Source organism: Gastrolobium bilobum, unplaced genomic scaffold (assembly GCF_033153095.1).
Source record: "Gastrolobium bilobum isolate Gb01-03AN ecotype WA unplaced genomic scaffold, APGP_CSIRO_Gbil_v1 utg4171, whole genome shotgun sequence".
Lineage (NCBI taxonomy): Eukaryota > Viridiplantae > Streptophyta > Magnoliopsida > Fabales > Fabaceae > Gastrolobium > Gastrolobium bilobum.
The window spans coordinates 66,194-84,499 of record NW_026895378.1 but is presented as its reverse complement, the minus strand read 5'-3'; the positions used below and the strand labels follow the sequence as shown (position 1 = coordinate 84,499).

At 34.7% G+C, this 18,306-nt stretch overlaps 1 protein-coding gene across 3 annotated transcripts; it reads right to left on the bottom strand.

The window, feature by feature from the left end:
* Positions 1–893: 893 nt before the first annotated feature.
* Positions 894–17,878, bottom strand: LOC133308090 (importin beta-like SAD2). Of its 3 annotated transcripts, none has more exons than XM_061508688.1 (22): positions 17,277–17,878; positions 16,658–16,811; positions 16,507–16,594; positions 16,147–16,296; positions 13,813–13,975; positions 13,082–13,260; positions 12,804–12,977; positions 10,546–10,691; positions 10,336–10,459; positions 10,083–10,263; positions 7,274–7,433; positions 7,132–7,173; positions 6,928–7,046; positions 6,626–6,824; positions 5,335–5,466; positions 4,553–4,656; positions 4,246–4,425; positions 3,577–3,716; positions 3,294–3,433; positions 2,976–3,136; positions 1,836–1,962; positions 894–1,728 (listed from the first exon to the last, which is right to left on the bottom strand). In XM_061508688.1, the coding sequence occupies exons 1-22, from the start codon at positions 17,364–17,366 to the stop codon at positions 1,568–1,570; spliced, it is 3,114 nt and encodes a 1,037-aa protein (XP_061364672.1). In that variant the 5' UTR covers positions 17,367–17,878; the 3' UTR covers positions 894–1,567. The 3 variants fall into 3 exon arrangements, with proteins under 3 accessions (XP_061364672.1, XP_061364668.1, XP_061364676.1); XM_061508684.1 differs by having other exon boundaries at positions 16,676–16,811; XM_061508692.1 differs by having other exon boundaries at positions 2,976–3,133; positions 16,676–16,811.
* Between the last annotated feature and the right edge of the window lie 428 nt (positions 17,879–18,306).

Below are 18,306 nucleotides of genomic sequence, written 5' to 3'. Positions count from 1 at the left end.
GAGTTTATGTAACATAAGAGATGATACAAACATAATATTAATAATGACAATGATGGTAGCGGCAATAAAAATGATTAGCAATGACATTGATAATAGTCACCATGGTAATTGTTTTAGTGGTAGTACAGGTAAAAATAAATTGTTTTTTAGATTAAAGAAAGGCAATTTTTTAATCACACGATTTCTTGTCACATTATATCTAGAATGGAAAAGAGAATATAGGTACAAAGTTATAACGAAGTAAAAATGAGTGTTCAAATAATTACTGTTAGTGCACACTGCACAAAACATATTTACTCATAGTATCAAATCTTTCATATAGGTTGTGTCAAACATAACCTCTAATTAAATGGTTATAAGGTAAAGTGTTCAAATAATGCATTTTGATGCATTGACAAACACCAGGAAATTGAACGTTGGGTCTTACTTTTCCAAAAAGTTTCAAACAGGCTTAGTTGAAATTTGACTCGTAGAGTCGTAACATCGAATGCCTTTATATTATTAAGAAATTTGTATTTTGAATTCTATACTTATCCCATTTAAATTGTTCCCCATGACATTAAGTATTGTTCCTTCTCTTTTCTTTTCAGTTTTAAGGAGCTCCTTTGTGTTTTTTTTTTTTTTTTTTTTTTTACAGTTTTAGGGAGCTCCCTTCCCAACTTATTGGTTTAAGACCATGCAAAATACCAGGGCTGCACCAGTTTGTTCAAATATTATTACCCAATATCAACTTAAGCTATTTGAAAAACTTACCAATAAATACACACATTATGAAAACAATCAGAATTTCCCCCCCTTTTATTTGAGTGATCGAGAGGGCAGGGGTTCCATATTGCTGCGTAACTTGAAGTTTCTGAAACACTACAAAATTAGTACAAAACGATATACCCTACTAAACATGAATCGTGCTGAATTCTTCCCACAAAATATTGTATAAAGAATGAAATGTTTTACAACCTGCAGGAAGCCACCCTTAAAAAGCTTTGTATAACCCAAAATTGATGCCTTCATCAATACTAATGTACCTATACTCTCAACCCAAAAAATATGACCAAAAAAGGGTTTATAAAAAATATATACCATCCACCACCAAAAACTACCAATAAAGCAATTGGCGACCCTACATACCCGTCTACGTGACGGGCAAGAAATGAAATACTACAGAACCCGTATCCACGAAACAGAATAGGGTTGGTATGTGAAGATTATAAAAGCGTCCCACAAAAAGGGAAAAAAAGGGGGAATGGTGGGGGACAACAGAGTAATGGCAAGAATGGGCACTTTCCTTCAAAGGATAGCCCAAAGCACCAAACAATAAGCTGAACTAATGCGACCTGGAGAACGCGCTAACTTCACAGTTCCCTGAATGCAATATCCTCTCCAGTCAAAGGGAACTTTCAGTGCACAAAGCTCCGAGCACTTCAAAACTGCAAACTCTTCGAGGCTCGAAGACCAACTAGTGACCACAGAGCCAACAAATGCCTCAAATAAATAGGCAACCCTCTGATTCTACTAAAGAATGGGTAACAGCTGAGAACTTGAGAAAAATGTATGTGTCTCCAGAAGCTTAAGAAGCTGTGGCAGCTGATGACTTCTCAAGTTTTTCCTTTTCAATTTCTGCTCTTCTCTGCTCAGCATGCTGGGCAATACTATTAGCAAGAGCTTGATAATTGAGCTCGAGTGTCTGGGTGAGGTTCTCAAACCTCAATCGATCTGATAATTGTATCACTACAGGCAAATTCATTTTGAAAGGTTGGCATGTCAGACATCATCAACAACAACAACAAAAACAATAATGATCATGGCATGAAGAACCTCAACATTTTTTAGCTTACCTTTGACTGTATCCACAAAGAAAACAAAAGGATCCACCTCGTCAATTGGGGACTGCAACTCTTCGTCATCACTATAGTCATCATCCGAATCGTCATCATACTCGTCATTGGGTCGGAATGACCTTGCCTGTCAGCAACAGATGCAGAATGAAAATAAAATTCTAAGATTCAAAAATCAATCATAGATGAAGTCAAAATAATAATAAAAATAACGAATAATTATAAGACGAAATTTACACATTTTGTTTGGAAGGAGAAGGGAAAAAACTTTTGACCTTCAAAAAATAAATTTGAAACAATGGGACCATATTTCTGAAAACTAGACTGGACAAGCCAACTGAAAAACCAATAAACTGGATGGCATACTGACTGCTTAAGCCCAAATCAAACCAGCAACAAGTCAAAGAATTAGCTGGTTACTGCTGAAAATGGTCCATTTCTTTCACTGAACTAGTCAGTGAACCCAGTGACGAAATGGACCCTCACTTTTACTAAGTGGACATCATTTTAAGCAAAAGTGGTGGCATCGGAGATCAAAACAAACCCAACGCCCCCACGATGCATTGGCAGTAGCTGTAGCAAGAGACCATGCGCATTGATGACCACAGTAACACGTTATTTAATTTAATAGTATACTAAATTCCTGAGATGTAACTATCTTAACATTAATCAATAAAATATTTACACAAAACAACAACAATAAAAAAAAAAATTTAAGATTCAATATTAAAAAATAAATGTTAAACCTTAAGATTTTCATATGTTCTCTACACTTACAATGTTATTTAAAACTGAGATTCATAAAAAAAAAAATTATAATTAGGCCAATTAACCATGGACACCTTTCTAATTCAATGACCGGTGCAGTTTTCAGAACCTTGAATCAGACATAATAGCTAATACTGATACAATTAAATTAGTCGGAAATCAGGTCTTTCAGTATCAAAAAAAATAAAAAATAAAAATCACGACGAAGATGATGACCTCATCAAATTATCAGCAACTAAAATTTCCAATTTCAGCCCATTCACACATACTATAAAATTCCTTCAGCGCATGAAGACTTGAAAAAATAACTATCCCAGACTAGATTCAACGTATATATGCATGCAAATGTTTTTTAGGTCTTCATATTCACACCTGTTCAGCCAACTTTCTAAGTGAGATAGCATCAACTTCATCTCCATCATCAGCATCAACTCCCATTTCCTTGTCAAAACCATTGCCATCCTCATCTTCGTCATCAGTTGGAAAACCATCCATATCATCATCATCTTCAGCTTCTTCCTCTTTCGCAGCTTCTTCACAGTGAGTAAAATAGAGTGAAAAGTTAGGCACTCACAAAACAAAACTAATTTTGGCATGACTGAGCAAGAAAGATATAAGGGAAGTCAATCTACTCTTCATGAATATATGATTGTCACATCTCAAAGTTAGAGACAAGGCAGAAATACAGACCTGCAACTTGATCCTTGTAGGAAACTAGAAGGTCAAGGGTGGCGCGGAATACCCGGCCTAAAGCCTCCCCTGGCAATTGATCAGCAGGGAGTGCCAGTAACGATGTTAAACCAAGGCAGCACACTTTCTTATCATGTTCCCTGCATACAGATTGTTAGTTTACTATAATAAGACCTTCAAATTGCCATGCACAATGACTTCTATTGTTGTATGGAAGCAAAGTATGGAGATACGAAGTAAAGCAGAATAGGGGGACAATGAAAGAGGGGAGAAAAGAACAGACCTTTTAAAATTAGCACGCGCACCACTCTTCCTGACTTGTTGCAGCAAATGAAACCAAAGATGGAAGATTTCTGACGCCATGCCTAACTTTTGTAATATGCTGAGAGTCAGTGCTGCATTGTAGTAAAGAGCATCTGCAATCTGAAAAAACTATCTCCTCTTAGATGGAATTACTTTATGATGTCTTTTCCTGTCTGACAAATAATCTTTGGGAACTTGACAAACGATATATAAACTAAACTCATTGGGGTCAATCAGAAAAGGTCTCAAATCTGTTAAAAAAAAATCTTTACATTTACTTTCTTCTTTTCTAAATCAACTAGATATTATAGCACCCAAGGAAATGTCATCCATGTTGATTTATGAATTATAAGGATTAAGTGTTTGCACAGAAAACTACATACAAAATTATACACATCTAACTTTTATAATCCATCAAAAATTGGAAGCTCAAAATATATCATGCAACCCCAAACTGGAATTATTCTGTGTGAAGCTTTGATTTATCGAAGTTCCAGAACACAAGTGTTTTAAATAAACGGTATTGAAAATGGACCCCAGCAAATCCAGTTATTGATCATGTTAAACCGTTATAAAGAAGGAAGCAATAAAAGCCAATTTCCTGACAATTTCATTCATTCATGTAGGTTTGATTGTAACAACCCCTTACCACTTGCATAAGAAGGCATTTCAAATATGATTTTTCAGTTCGATGCAAGCGCTCAACCGTAATTCTGAGATATGGTTCAACCCAGTGATCCACCTGTCCTCGGCAATTCTGGAAGACAACTTCGATAAGCTTTGGAGCTGGCACAACATCATTGTCCTCAATACTTTTATCCGTCATAATCTGCAACATGATATACAAATAACAGAGACATCAGTAATAACACGGAAAAAATAATAACAATCATTATCAATCATCAAGCCTCAAACACACAGGTAGCGGCTCAAGTAATACTGTAAAAGTAACTCACAGATGAAATCATATTCCATAGACTCTGTTGATAATCAGGTTCTTTGCAAGTAAGGAAATGAGCAGTTCCTCTTGAAATATAGTTGTCCAGAGGAACCAAAATATCTGCAGAAGTTTAAAACTTAACAAATAAATATGTACCACAATGAAATTATATAGAGGAAGAAAAATCTCAAAACAGACCAAAGACATCATTAATTATTTATTTTCTCTATTCTGTGAGCCATTACTACCAGGGTTTAAAGAAAAGGGAGAAAATATTGGGATACACTCGACAAATAAGACTGAAAAGAGTAATACAACAACCCAAAGAGTGGAAGGTACTCATCCAATAGCCCCAGTATTTTGGGATCTTGTCAATAATGGGATCCTAAAAGCAAGTAGCCTGAGAATTACCACTTAAAAAAGCCCCCAAGTAAACAAAAGGATGACAGAATATGCATTTATAGCTTGAAAAAAGGAAATATTAAAAAGGAAAGAAAAATACAAAATTGTAGAAGTGAACGGGCTTGGTAAATGCTCATAGTTTAATGTACTGATTGGAAGCTAGGAGAGATAGCTTATCTCATTATTCGACCAGAAATTGCCCACATTCTTTCTATGGCTCGTTTCTTTATTAAGTGATGTTTCTAAGCTGATCATAATTGTGCTTATCTTCAGGTTAAGTCTGGGACACAAACTTATATCTAGCTTTAATATCAATAAAAAAAAATCCACAAATTATCTAAACTAGGTACTTCGACACGAGCAAAAAAATAGTCAAAATGTAGTTAAGCACCATACTTGGAAAGAAATCAATTGCCCAATCTGCCAGTGCTTCCATCATCAACGGCCAAAGACTCCACATATCCAATGATATTGTTGGAGAGAAAAAAGTCATATATGATACAATCTCCAAAACTTCTTCAAAAACCTCTGTAAGCATGCATAGAAGATAATGGAAATAAGCCAGAAAACCCAATTGAAATTAAAACAAACCATAGTCTTCATACCACATCTAATAACACAAATACTAACACACCCCACATCAAAAAACCCAAGCAGTTAAAGGTACAAATTAGACAAGCTTAACCTGTTTTCAGCGTACATTTTTTGACACAAATCAAAGCATACTACAGACATATTAAAGCTAAAAGGAAAACAACTGACCACAATTCTTCTTACAATCAAGAATGACATGCAACCATCCTAACGTGAAAGGGAAACATCACTGGAAAAGGAAGAGAAAGAAAAACCACGCCCAATTGCCAAAGCAAAAAATATAATCTCACAAATTTGGCATAACAGCCAGTATAATTAGACTTCATAGACCAGAATGGCCGAAAAAGAACAAGGTGTAGCTATTTTCGTTCTTTAGACTACATTCAACAGGGGATACTCATTTTTTCACTCTTCTTTTGGTCTCTTCATATATTCTTCCACTCTAGTTTGCTTCCCGTATATGCTGGGTGTGTTCCCAATCGTTAGACCAATTTTCTATTTGCTTTGATAGGCTGATAGAATTAAAGAGGCAAATCATTTTTGCGGCAATGTGCAATCTACACAATGCTGTGGTACATTTGGTTAGAGTGCAACTCTTACATTTTTAAGAAGGTTTCTTTGGTACGAACAGCAGTTGATTTGAGATTAAGATTAGTCATTTGGCTTCTATTTGGTAGAAAGCACACAGTCATTTTAAGGGGTTTCCTCCAACTGACATGCTAAGAGATACAGTAGCCTTGTTCCATTCATGTTTCCTTTTTTCTTGGTTGTTTGTGTTTTCCTTTTACTGTTAAGGAGGATCCCTGCTACAATTTTTTTGCCAATAAACTGACGCAAACAGATGCAAAAAACCAAAAAAAAAAAAAAAATAGATGCATAATGTATGCACGCAACAGACGCAAACACAAAATAACATCGAAAATAGAAGGGGTACAAACATGAAACAGGTAAACATGATTCAAAGGGGAAATTACTTTTTTTTTTAAAGAAAGTTTTCATTAGGATGAAGAAAATTACAAGGAAATTGGATGATAGGGATCCTTCATATCAAAAGAGAATAAAAGAAAAAGAAGAAGAGGGAGGGCAGAAGTACCTTGACCATCGGTTGTTAACATTCTACGCATTATGGGAAGCAAAGTTGGCTCAATTTGAACAAAAAGGTGAGGAAGCCTGCTCACTGATTCAAGGATTGTGCTAATAGCACGTAAACAACCAACTGCAGCCAGAGCACCCGGATCATCAGCTTCATCATCAGCTTCTGCAGTGTTCATACACCTCCAAAATGCAGCTGCCTGTTGTCAAAAAAAGTTGAACAAATGTTAATTTACAGAAAAAGACTAGCTCTCGACCAGGCACAAGTTTCTTGATAGATACAGATGGGAAAAAAAATATTACCAAATTTTGGCACAGCCCAATTGCATAAGGTGCCATCTCTTCCCCAAACTTGTCCACAATCGTCTCCAAAGTAAATACAAGGTCCTCATTCTCAACCTCATTCATAAGTTTGAAAAACTCTGGATAAAATTCCATAAAGATAAACTTATTCACCAAGTCAAATAATAATTCTGAAGTGAAGATAAAATTTTCACGCCCACATACCATCAAGGAGTTGAGGAAGAATAGGACGGATTTCATTCAAATCTGCATCAACAAGGAATGAAAAAAATAAGCATAAACAATATTAATCAGATAAAATTACTTAAATACAATTACAAAATTATAAACAAAAAGTAAAAAACACCTTTGCAAGCTTCAATGAAAGATCGCAAAGCAAAAACAGAATCAACCCGCACAGGAAGTTCAGGATCTTGCATTCTGGATACAACACACTGCAATGCCTTCCGGAAATTGTTTTGATCTGAGAAGTTGATATGGGCATATTGTCCTGCAACCCATGCTGCCTGTTTTTTACAGGAAAATAAAAGTATGGCTAAATTCTTAAGAATAAAGAAATGACATTTCCATTATCTACAACTAAAATTCAAATTAGCTTACCTGAAATCAAATCAAAATATTCAATTGGAAAATAATGCTTTGTTTAGTTAGAGTGAAGTGAATGGTATAGAAAGGAAATTTCGATTCCTTTGAATCACTCATTTTTCCAATAGGGAAAGGAAGGGATTAGGATAGGTTCTATTTCAATGAGGCTACCACAAACTTTGAAGGATTGCAAGTTAAGTCAGAAGAGGATAGATCAACATTTTGGGATCAACTTACATTGCAGCCAATACATTTCATATTTGCATCATATTTGGCTCAAATACTAGAGCTCTAAATTATAAAATTAAATAACACCAAGGTTATCAAATTGCAATTCAAATTGTGAATGGCCATACTAATTTTTGAATAGTGAATGTAAATTGTATTGAATCATAAGATTCAGATGCACAATTAAAAATAGCTTGAAATATATCATATAAATTATGTTGAATGCTCCATGTAATAATTTTAAACTAAGAATTGACAAAACAAATTAAAAATAAGCCTGACGAAACCCAAAAAAAAAAATGCTACAGCCAAATAAAAATGCATACAGAGTGAGCGAGTGAGTAACTATGTAAAGCCTCCATTTGAGAAGAATGAAAACAGAGCAATGGAAAAACTAAATATGATGCATAGTAGTGTGTATGAAACCCTTGTTTCAAAATAATGAAAACAGGGCAACGAAATTCTCAAATAGGGAGCACTCAGTAGCATTTCATTAGTTCCTTTTCATTTAACTATATAAACTTATTCTTTTTCAATTTCTTTTATGAGAATTGATGAAAGAAAAGCAAAAAAAATAATTAATGAATCACTAAATCATGGATTCATATGCTAATATGGAATCGGTTCATGCATGTATCGTATAACTCAAAGTCATCTCTAATTCATGACATGATAAAAATCGATGGCTTGTCGAATTGTGTGATTCAAATTATGAGTCATGTAATTCTCATAACTATGAATAACACACAAATCTTTTATTTTATGGACTGGCAAGGAGGGGTTTGGGTATCTTTCATGAGATTGTAGGTTTAAATTTCATGTCACCAATGTACAATTGTGAATATAAGAGGAAGAAGCATTAACCAACCATGCCAAGAAAAGGATTTTATTGTGCTCTTGAAGAAGCTTCTTAGTTCAATTAAACAGGATTGTTTAACTTCTAACAAAGTAAAGACATATGAGAATATAAGCAAATTAGAAATCACGAATCGTGCAATTCTAAGAACTATGAATAACACAGATTTTTTTTCTTTTTTGGGCTAGAAGTGGGGGTTTGGGTAGCTAACATGAGATTGTAGATTTAAATTACCATGCCACCAATGTACCAAAACAAATCATTTCTTTCATTTTATACTAAACTACAAGGGTAATATTTTTCTTATGTTGCATAAGAAAAGTACTATCTCCTACACTCACATTTTTCAAATGGGTCCTACAAAAAAAAAAATTCTCACCTCCAGACTCTTTTCTCTCTCCTATCTATTGTTTGGGTAGGAGACAATATTTTTCTTATGTAACATAAGAAAAGTATTACCCAAACTACAAAAATGAAGAGGCAATCACACTCATTCGCCTTTTTCAATCTTGAGCTAAAAACTTCCCCTCTTCCATTCCTTTCTTTCAAATGATATCAATATTCAAGAGGAGGATACATTACACCAAATATGCCGTGAAAAGAATTTCATTGTGCTCTTGAAGAAGCTTAAAGGAAACTAAGCGAAAAAGGGAGAAAATGTGAGAAGATATAGAGAGAGAGCTTCTGAGAATTCTCTTGTATTATTGACTTGAAGGATTATGAATACAGTGAGTCCTATATAGAGGAGTAGGAAACTAGGAAAGCAAGCCAAGAGTCTAGTTACTGTTGCAACTGAAGCAAAGGCAAGCCAGCTCAGTAAAACCAAAGCAAACAGACTCTTAACAAACCTGTAACAACTCAGCAGCTTAACAGCTGGAGTAGACAAGGCTAGTCTAAAAACTAGTACATCAGATACAGACCCTGAGCTGTCCAGTTGCAGGGGATACACACACATATCAACATTACACATACTGATATAGAAATACAGCACAATGTAAAGGTATACATATACTCTAATAAAGCATCTTGCCTTCAATTAAACAGGATTGTTTAATTTTTACATAAAGATAACTGAGAATACAAATAAATTTGAAATGGTGCATGACTGCATGTAACTAAAAGTTTTACAGAGAATATACATAAATCGATCAGATAGTGTCAATATCTCTGCTTCAATCTAAGAATCAACCAAGAATTTGAAAGTGCATGGAGACTGGAGAGCAACAGAAAATTGGAGCCTTAATAGTTGGAGTTCACTCCAGGTTATTAGAAACTAATCTCTCCCAATTTTTGAAGATTTTTTACATCCAGAACATTTGGTCAGATATGCAAATTAATATTAGGATGTGATTTTAGTATGGTATTTTGCAGATTTTGGCATATTAAAAACATCCTTAATACTCCCAAAGGAAGGAGAAAAGGGAAGAAAGTGAATCTAGCAAACATGGGGATCAATGGACATAAAAACTAGAATAGGAGAACATACCTTAGCTCTAAGATGGCCAACAGGACTGCTGAACTCAGGAAAGACATGTTGCACTAACATTCGCTCAAGTTCAGATTTGTATGGTTCAGTCTGCTTCAGTTTGTCACAAAGTGCCCCAATAGCAAGAAGAGCACCATCTTTCTGTCTATAGGGCTTGTGTTCTACAGAAGCTTCATCATACCTAGCACAGCAAAAACCTGAATATTGCACCCAACTATAAATTCCTTCATTCTAACAATAAGCAAAATATTACCTTCTGAAAACTTCAACTACAAATTGAATAAACTTTTGAAGATTTTCTTTCCCACGTTTTCGAACCAACTCACTCACAAAATCCATGGAAGCAGTCCTAGGACTATACAAATCTTCAATAATGTCTGTAATAAAGAATGAGAAGCCATAAGCAATCCCAATTCAATTCGGTGAAATACTGTTTCCTTGTTTACACACCAATAAAACTTACCATAGCCTTTCCTTACATATTCATGTGGATCTTCATCCCAAAGCTTTTGATCATTATCATTAAAGCACATAAGGGGGAAAACTATTTCAAAAAGAAGGACATCAAGCCGAGGTTGCAGCAGTGTATACATATTATTCCTTGAAATACTGCATATGTTAAAAAAGTTGAGAGAAAGAATTAATATGAGGAAACTAAGCAGTAGCAAATAAACTAAGCAGTAGCAAATAAAAGCATTCAACATAACAACTCATATTCTCGATTTGAATATGCCCTAACTCTCCAGACAACAGAAACTTGTTCCAGTGTCTGATTTGAAATTTAGAAATCAAATAGATACATCAATAGTAACATCTATAGCAGAAATGTACTGACGTCAAGCGTGGGGTCTTTGTTTTCCTAGTATTAGTGATAGCAGCATAGCATCTTGACCACATGATCATAGATGCTCTAATCTACTACATGTCAAGCACCTACTCCACCTTTAGTTGCTAAACAGGAACCTAAAAAACAGATAAGCGTATGAATGGACATAAGCAATTAAGCACCTTTAACACCACCCTTCTCCTGCAACAAAAAACCCACCCTTCCAAGTTATATCAAAACTAATAAGGTTATGCTGCAAGCATAAGCTTAAAGATCAAATCATCTCATAATTTTGGTTTAGTTTCGGCTTTGGGGTTGATTGTATAAATCATAACTTTTCTAGATCACTATTATTTAGGTTTACAAGCATTAGTAAGTTGTAACTGCAATTGGTTTTAATTCCAGGCATTTGGGTATTTAAATAAATTTCACAGTATTTAAATTTCTTTTGGTAGACCAGACCTTGACAGTTATTAGGCTTATGTTTTAACCGTTCTTAAATTATTTAGCCCAAATACTTAACAGACAATACCTGGGGGATAACTCGTGAGGTCTACTTGAACCCCTCCAATGCGCAACCTTGCTACACCACAACCTTTTTATTGCCCAGACTCCCATTGCACTGAGCAACGCGCTACTGCTATATACTTTATTGTGACACACAGATTAAAGACTATAGGTGATTCCTACAGAATCCTAGGTGGGAATTTTCTTCTTCTCAGTCTTCTTTCATGTTAAACAGATCGTCTACACCTACAGAGATCTGAGTTCCTTTAGCAAACATCATTAAAAATTCATGCAATCAAAAATCCAGATGATTCTTCCTTCAATTTACCCTAGAACCCATAAGATTATATCATATGTCAAAATCAATATATCTGGCGCTTCATCTGATTCTGGTGCACCTCATTCCAGGTTTTAAATAGGTTGAAACAGAAAATTTCAAATTTTCAAGGATTATGTACACATGTAATGTCACAATTATTCTTTCTGCCTTTGCACTCTTAGTTTTAATCATTGGTAATATATATATAAACCTGCTGTTTTTTACACAACATCCAGCATATAAAAGATACATCACATTCTACATGTTCAAAACAAAAATAAACAAATAAAAGAAAGAAACATAAAGCAAATAAACTAGTTGTTCTTCTTTCCTTAGGCCCAAGTCTGGTCATTCATGAAAAATACATATAAAACGAGGTATCTAAATCATATCCATTTTTATAAAAAAGTAAAACATTAAAATCATATCCATATATTTAAGTCCTGTCTTTGCATAAGAGTAATAGACATTCCTCAATATTTTCTATTCTATTTGTGAGTTCTCCCCTCCTTAATCTCCGTTTTTGCCAAGTAGATCAATATCCAGAACTTTGATATAAACACTGGTTAGCATTATTTAACATCTATATGTACATAGCTAAGCATACCGAAATAGATAATTGAATTCGTCCAATTTGCATAATGCAATTTTTCTCCCAAACTCCTCATAGCCAGCATCTAAACTACCACATATTCTATGAGAAGACAGTGACAGAGAATAGGATGAAGTATTTTTGTCATCAGATGGAATCAAACCATATATACATTTGTTAATGGTACCTTCCATGGCTTCTAAAATGATGGATCAACATATAAAGTACTGTGAATGGGACATTTATACCAGGGAAAAAGCCAAACTAATCAGAAAAATATTTCTATCCTAAAAATCTATTTGCATCATCATTTAGCTGCTATGGCTAGCCCAGTGAGCTTTTAACACATAAAATTAGCTGAACAAAATATGTATAACCCTACATAAATCAGAATTTATAGCATGTAGTTAATGAAAGGAAGCTAAAATACGATGTGATTCCATAACATGGAATAACATTGCAAATGATTCCATCTACCTGTTGCTTAGATATTGAAGAATCAGGTTGATAACTCTGTCAGGTAAATAGCCCCCAACACGAATGACATTTAACAGATTTAAGTGACACTCTAAAATCCTCCCTGCATAATGCTTCTGAAACATTTGAGCAAAGGCTCTGTTTTCAGGGTTTTGCAGCTTCAAGTCTCCAAAACTGTAAAAAGGCAATTTAAGCAACCAAAGAAATTCAGAATCAATCAGTCATGCAGCAGCAATGCTCATATTTATTAACTAAATTAATCCACAACTCAAACATACCGAGTGTAGAGTCTATTTAGAATGTGAACTGTCCATTTCTTGACCTTCCACCAGCCCCATGATTTTCTAAGCTCAGGATCAACACCTTCAGATGGAACAGGCCTCTCCAATACATTTAAAAAAAGCATCATCCAAGCATTGAAGATATTTTGATCAAACAACAGCTTTGGAATCTCCAACTGAATAAACTCAACAATAAACCCAGAATTGCACATGTCAATTATGTGAACTTAAGTGGAGGAAATAATCAAAATAAGTCAAGCAACTGACAATGCGATCTCAATTGTAAAAGAAGAAACTAACATCAAGGCAAAGATTATTTAAATACACAACACATTAATCAAGATTACGATTTGGATTTACAGAGACGATAAAGTTCTTCTTTTTTTGTTTTTCATGCCATAAACCTTTCTTTATATTTGATATGAAAGAGAACATTCACTGCTACACAAACTACACTATAAAGAACATGTTACTGAAGATATAAACATCCCAAGATAACTTTCTATTCTTTGTTTATTGAGATTTAATATCAGGAGAAAAGGGACATCAACCAAAGAGCAGTGAAACATAAAGCGATATAACCACATTGGGTAAAAAAGGAATACATGTTACACAGTAAATAATTATAATCACAGGTTTTTAAATATGGCTTGTCAATAAATGCAACATGCATCTTGAACAAGGTATGATCTACATTTAAGAAATACACATGAGGAGAGAAAGCATACATATATGGAGGACCAGAATATTTTACAGATAAGCTTGATTAAGTCTGCTATTTCAAGTGATGGATTAACAATCAGGACAAGCTTGTTAAATATACTGAGAAGGTGAGGAAATGTCTCCTCAACAATGCGATAAACCGGTGTCCTCTCTTCATCTGACTTGAACCTGAAAAGAGAAAATAAGAAAGTCTATGGAACTAACATATATGGGAAGAATCAAAAGTCAATAAGAGTACACCGTATAAGCTCTTGTCAAACATGATATCAAAATATATGGAAATAGAAACCTTCCACCATTTTGAATCTTACTGATGCAGATAACAAAATAATCATACTGATTAAAACGTATGGGATGGGGTTTGGACCTTCCTTCTGAAACAATGTCAACTCCTGTCTTATTTTATTTTTTTCTTTCCAGGCATTTGGAAACATCTTATTTTATTTTTGTTGCTTCCTAATCTTTCATTCATTTTCTTCAACAACTCAAAATAAACTTGAAATTATAACTCAAAAAATATTTACTGTTAATTATTGGTCCAATGTACTTTATTTTGTATTGAAAACCACAAGACAAATATATATATAACAAGTGTATACCTTCAATAAAATGACCTAACCAAAACAGCACAACCGTATTCATAGACATTACAGTTGTAATATTAAAAAGAAAAAGAAACAAACAGGGACTTCCGTGGTTCAGAAAGCAAAGAGCTATGTCAAAAACATTGGACAACATTAGCAGCTAGTGAGAAAATTTAGAAATAAGAGATGACACTTGTGGGAATAATTTAGAAATCAAATTACTAAGAGTATGTGATAGGTCCCAATTTGGAGACCTATCGTGTCTTAATCTCTTACACTTTTTCTTGATTTGCCACTTGTTTTTGCAAACTTATTGCCCAATTTAATTCGATTACCACTCTCTTTCTTAATATTCAGGCTAGAACAATTCAGTACGTATTTGGGCCAGTTATAGAGCAAATCATGCTTACATAGGACATATCAATCCCAAGCTCTCAACTCAATTGGACGAGATATGAGGACCCAGCAAGGAGAAGAAAGCCCAAAAGGAAGATTCCAGAGAAGCAAAGTCAGCAACAAAATGAAAAAGGAGAAAAAGTATTTCCCACAAAAGAATGACAGCATGGAGGAGAGAGAGGGCAGTTGGAATCTTATGATTACATAGAAAGTGGAATAAAAAAGTTAAAAAAAAAAAGGAAAGACACACCAAGAGGGGGACCACAAGCAAATGTGGTGCGTGTGAAGAGAGATATATAAGGAAGAAAAACAGACAAAAAAGGAATTCATCCATTATTCACCTCCTTCTCAACTTCATCTTCCTCACTATAATTCCTCCATAACCGCAAGCTCACTTATGCAACTTTTTAGTGTTTTTCATTTTTTTACTGTTTTTGTTGTTAGAATTGAATCTGAAATTAGGACAAGTAATGTCTCTGTGTTTTAGTTGCTGTTTTTGTATTTTGGGTTTAGACATGCTTTGTGGCATGAGCTAAACATCCATGGTTAGAATGAACAAGTACAAATTCTGTTTTTCATTGTTTTAATCTGATTATCTTATAGCAACAAGAAGTGGATCTATTTCTGGGTTTAGTTTTACTTGTTTGAATTATTTCTTGCACAATCTTAAGAATCAACACTTGGAAAGGATTGATTTTGGAAAACAGAAGTGGATCATATGTCATAACAATCGCTTCTTAGCTTTTGTTTATGAGTTACCCTAGGAATAGAGAACGGCATATTCTTGCGCGAAGGTTCTGGGTTCAGATATTAATTCCAAGTTCTTAATGTATGAGAGGAATCTATGTATTAAGCACTGAGGAATAAGCTTGGTATGAGAGGAATCTACATCAACCATTAGAGAACCTGAGTCACAGCTTATTGCTACTCCAAGGTATTCAGCTTGTACATTCAAATCAGCTTTTCTTTGATTTCATTTCACCATATAAATTGTGTTTTTGATCTAGTTAAGCAGTTATGTAAAGAGGAAAATCTAAAAAACAAGTCTCTTAATCGCAATTACGTTCTGCTCTTTATTTCTGAATATATTTTTACTCCTGGAACTTCTATGAAACCAATTTCAATTTCTGTCCAAAGAGCTCGTTATCTAATTTACACATTTTCCCTATGGGTACGATACTTGGGACCTAATATTCTACTTTATTACTTGATGTGTACACTTGCACTATGGACTCAATAATTGCTCTTTGATTGCTCTCCGAAGTAGTTACTGAATTCATTCCATCAGTATGTACTAGAGGGCATGGGCAAGATCAGCAACCCAATCTTTCAATTTAAATAAAATAGACAGAAACTTACTCATATTTTCTAGAGAGGATCCGCAGCACAAATAAGGCACCATAGACTTGTTGATCCTGTAAGTTATGCTTTACCCAGTCTAGAAGATGAGGCCACTGCTCAGGATAATCAGAATGTATAACTGTTTTAAGGCATTCACCGAGTTGCACCCTATAAGCATAACATGTGAGAAAAGAAAACAAGTCAATACAATAGAAATAAACAGACATTACACAAAAGAAAATAAATCTGTCACAAAGTCTAGACCCTAGTGATCACCCACAAAGGGTAACGAGAGTCATAAAGTCAATAAATCAAGACATATTAAACTAAACAGGATTTGCTGCCAAGTACCAGGCAGCAACAGGGGAACAATTGTACCTCAACAAAGGAGGAACTTGAGTTACAAACACGAGAATGTGATCCCTCACCATGTCTTTATCACTCTGCAAGATCTTCTGTTGGGCATCTACATCAACCCAGAAAGAAGAGCATGATCAGAAAACAAATGGACTCATTATCTAATTCCCACCTATGATAAATGGCATACCAGTGTCATGAGGAGACCAATTCTTTGCAATGAAGTTCTTAAAATGAATACTAGCCACTTGCCGCACACCCATGTCACAGTTGTTGTCTACAATGATTTGCAGCAGCCTCACCAGATGCTGAGGCGCGTACTGGAACTGTATATACATATATTAAAAGAATTAAGAAAATAGAAGATGTTAGAAAAATTCATCAAATTAAAGCCCTACAACGTTCAAGCAGTATACAGACACCAAAATTCATGTTATATAGAGAGAAAATGGACACCGATATATACATGAAAAAAAAATTACATGTTTTTGAAGTGTCCGAAATTCATAAACACTTGCAGGAAAGTTATTCGAGATTCAATAGGATCATCATAACGCATACAACCAAATAAAATCCATCGAACTAAATCACTGCCACATTCAATCAGCCAGTCATAAACCAAAATTCACAAGTTATATTGAGAGCCAACACCAACAGACACCAAGACTGATACGTTTTACAAGTATCCGTGCATCCTAAACGCTAGTACTGAAGTGAATCGAGTCAAACAAAGCACAACCGATCAAAAATTCAATCAGCAACTGAATTTCCAGAAACCAATAGACTCGAACCTGATTCAAGCTCTGTTCAGCTGCCTTCCGTTCATCGGGATTCGGACTGAGAGCAGCTTGGAGTACAACAGCAAGACTTGGAAGATCCATAGCACCAAAACTCGATCAAAAAAATCAAAAATCTTCGATATGAACCCCGATCAACGTAGAAAACGAGAATTGAAAAAAAAAACGATGAGGAATCTAAACCCTAGGAAGTGTCTCCTCTAGGGTTTAGAACACCCGCGAGAGCAACGGAGAATCGAACAGCGAGTGCGTTGTGATTTGTGAAGTGAGAGAGAATGAATTAGAAGAAGTTGGAGGCTATTTAAACTGCTAGGGTTTACGTTTACGGCTTTTTAACCATCAAACGAGTAGTTTTCATTGCGACAATAAATAACTGATACTCTTCTTGTCCTAGTTGGCCATTTTTGCGGTGTGTTTGGATACTGAGATATGCTAACACCGTACAGGGATGAGTTAACCCCGCGGGACTCGCAAAACGTCTGTTAAACCGTTAACGGGTAGCTTTTCGTTGTTTGGTAAGGACATTCTTTCACGCTTTTGGAATTTGGACTCTCATGAAGGAAGGTGCAGCTTCGATGGGTTGGCTGCCAACTCTACCTAATTCCCGAACTGCATCTACTACTGTTGCTTGCATTTTATTTTTTCTGTGTTCTGTTTTTGTTTAATCTTTTACTTTCACATTTCTGTTCCTAGATTATTCAGATTGAGCTTTTCTTACAGATTGTGCTCTACATTGCTGTTAAAATCATTTTCATAAGTTAAACTTTCTCATTGCAATCTAGGGAAAATGAATTGATGATTCACTCGAAGTTAAATTTGTGTGCTCAAATAAATTAGGGACGTTGGGCAGAGGAGAAATTTTTTTTACTCAGAAATCTCAATTTTTAGAAATACAATTTTTATATTCAGTTTACGATAATAACTGAAAATTAAAAATTTAAAAAAATTCAAATTCATGAAAACTAAAAAGTCTGACGAGTCCTAAAAGCCTGAGAAGACTCCATTTTCTTTTGTGCAATGAAGA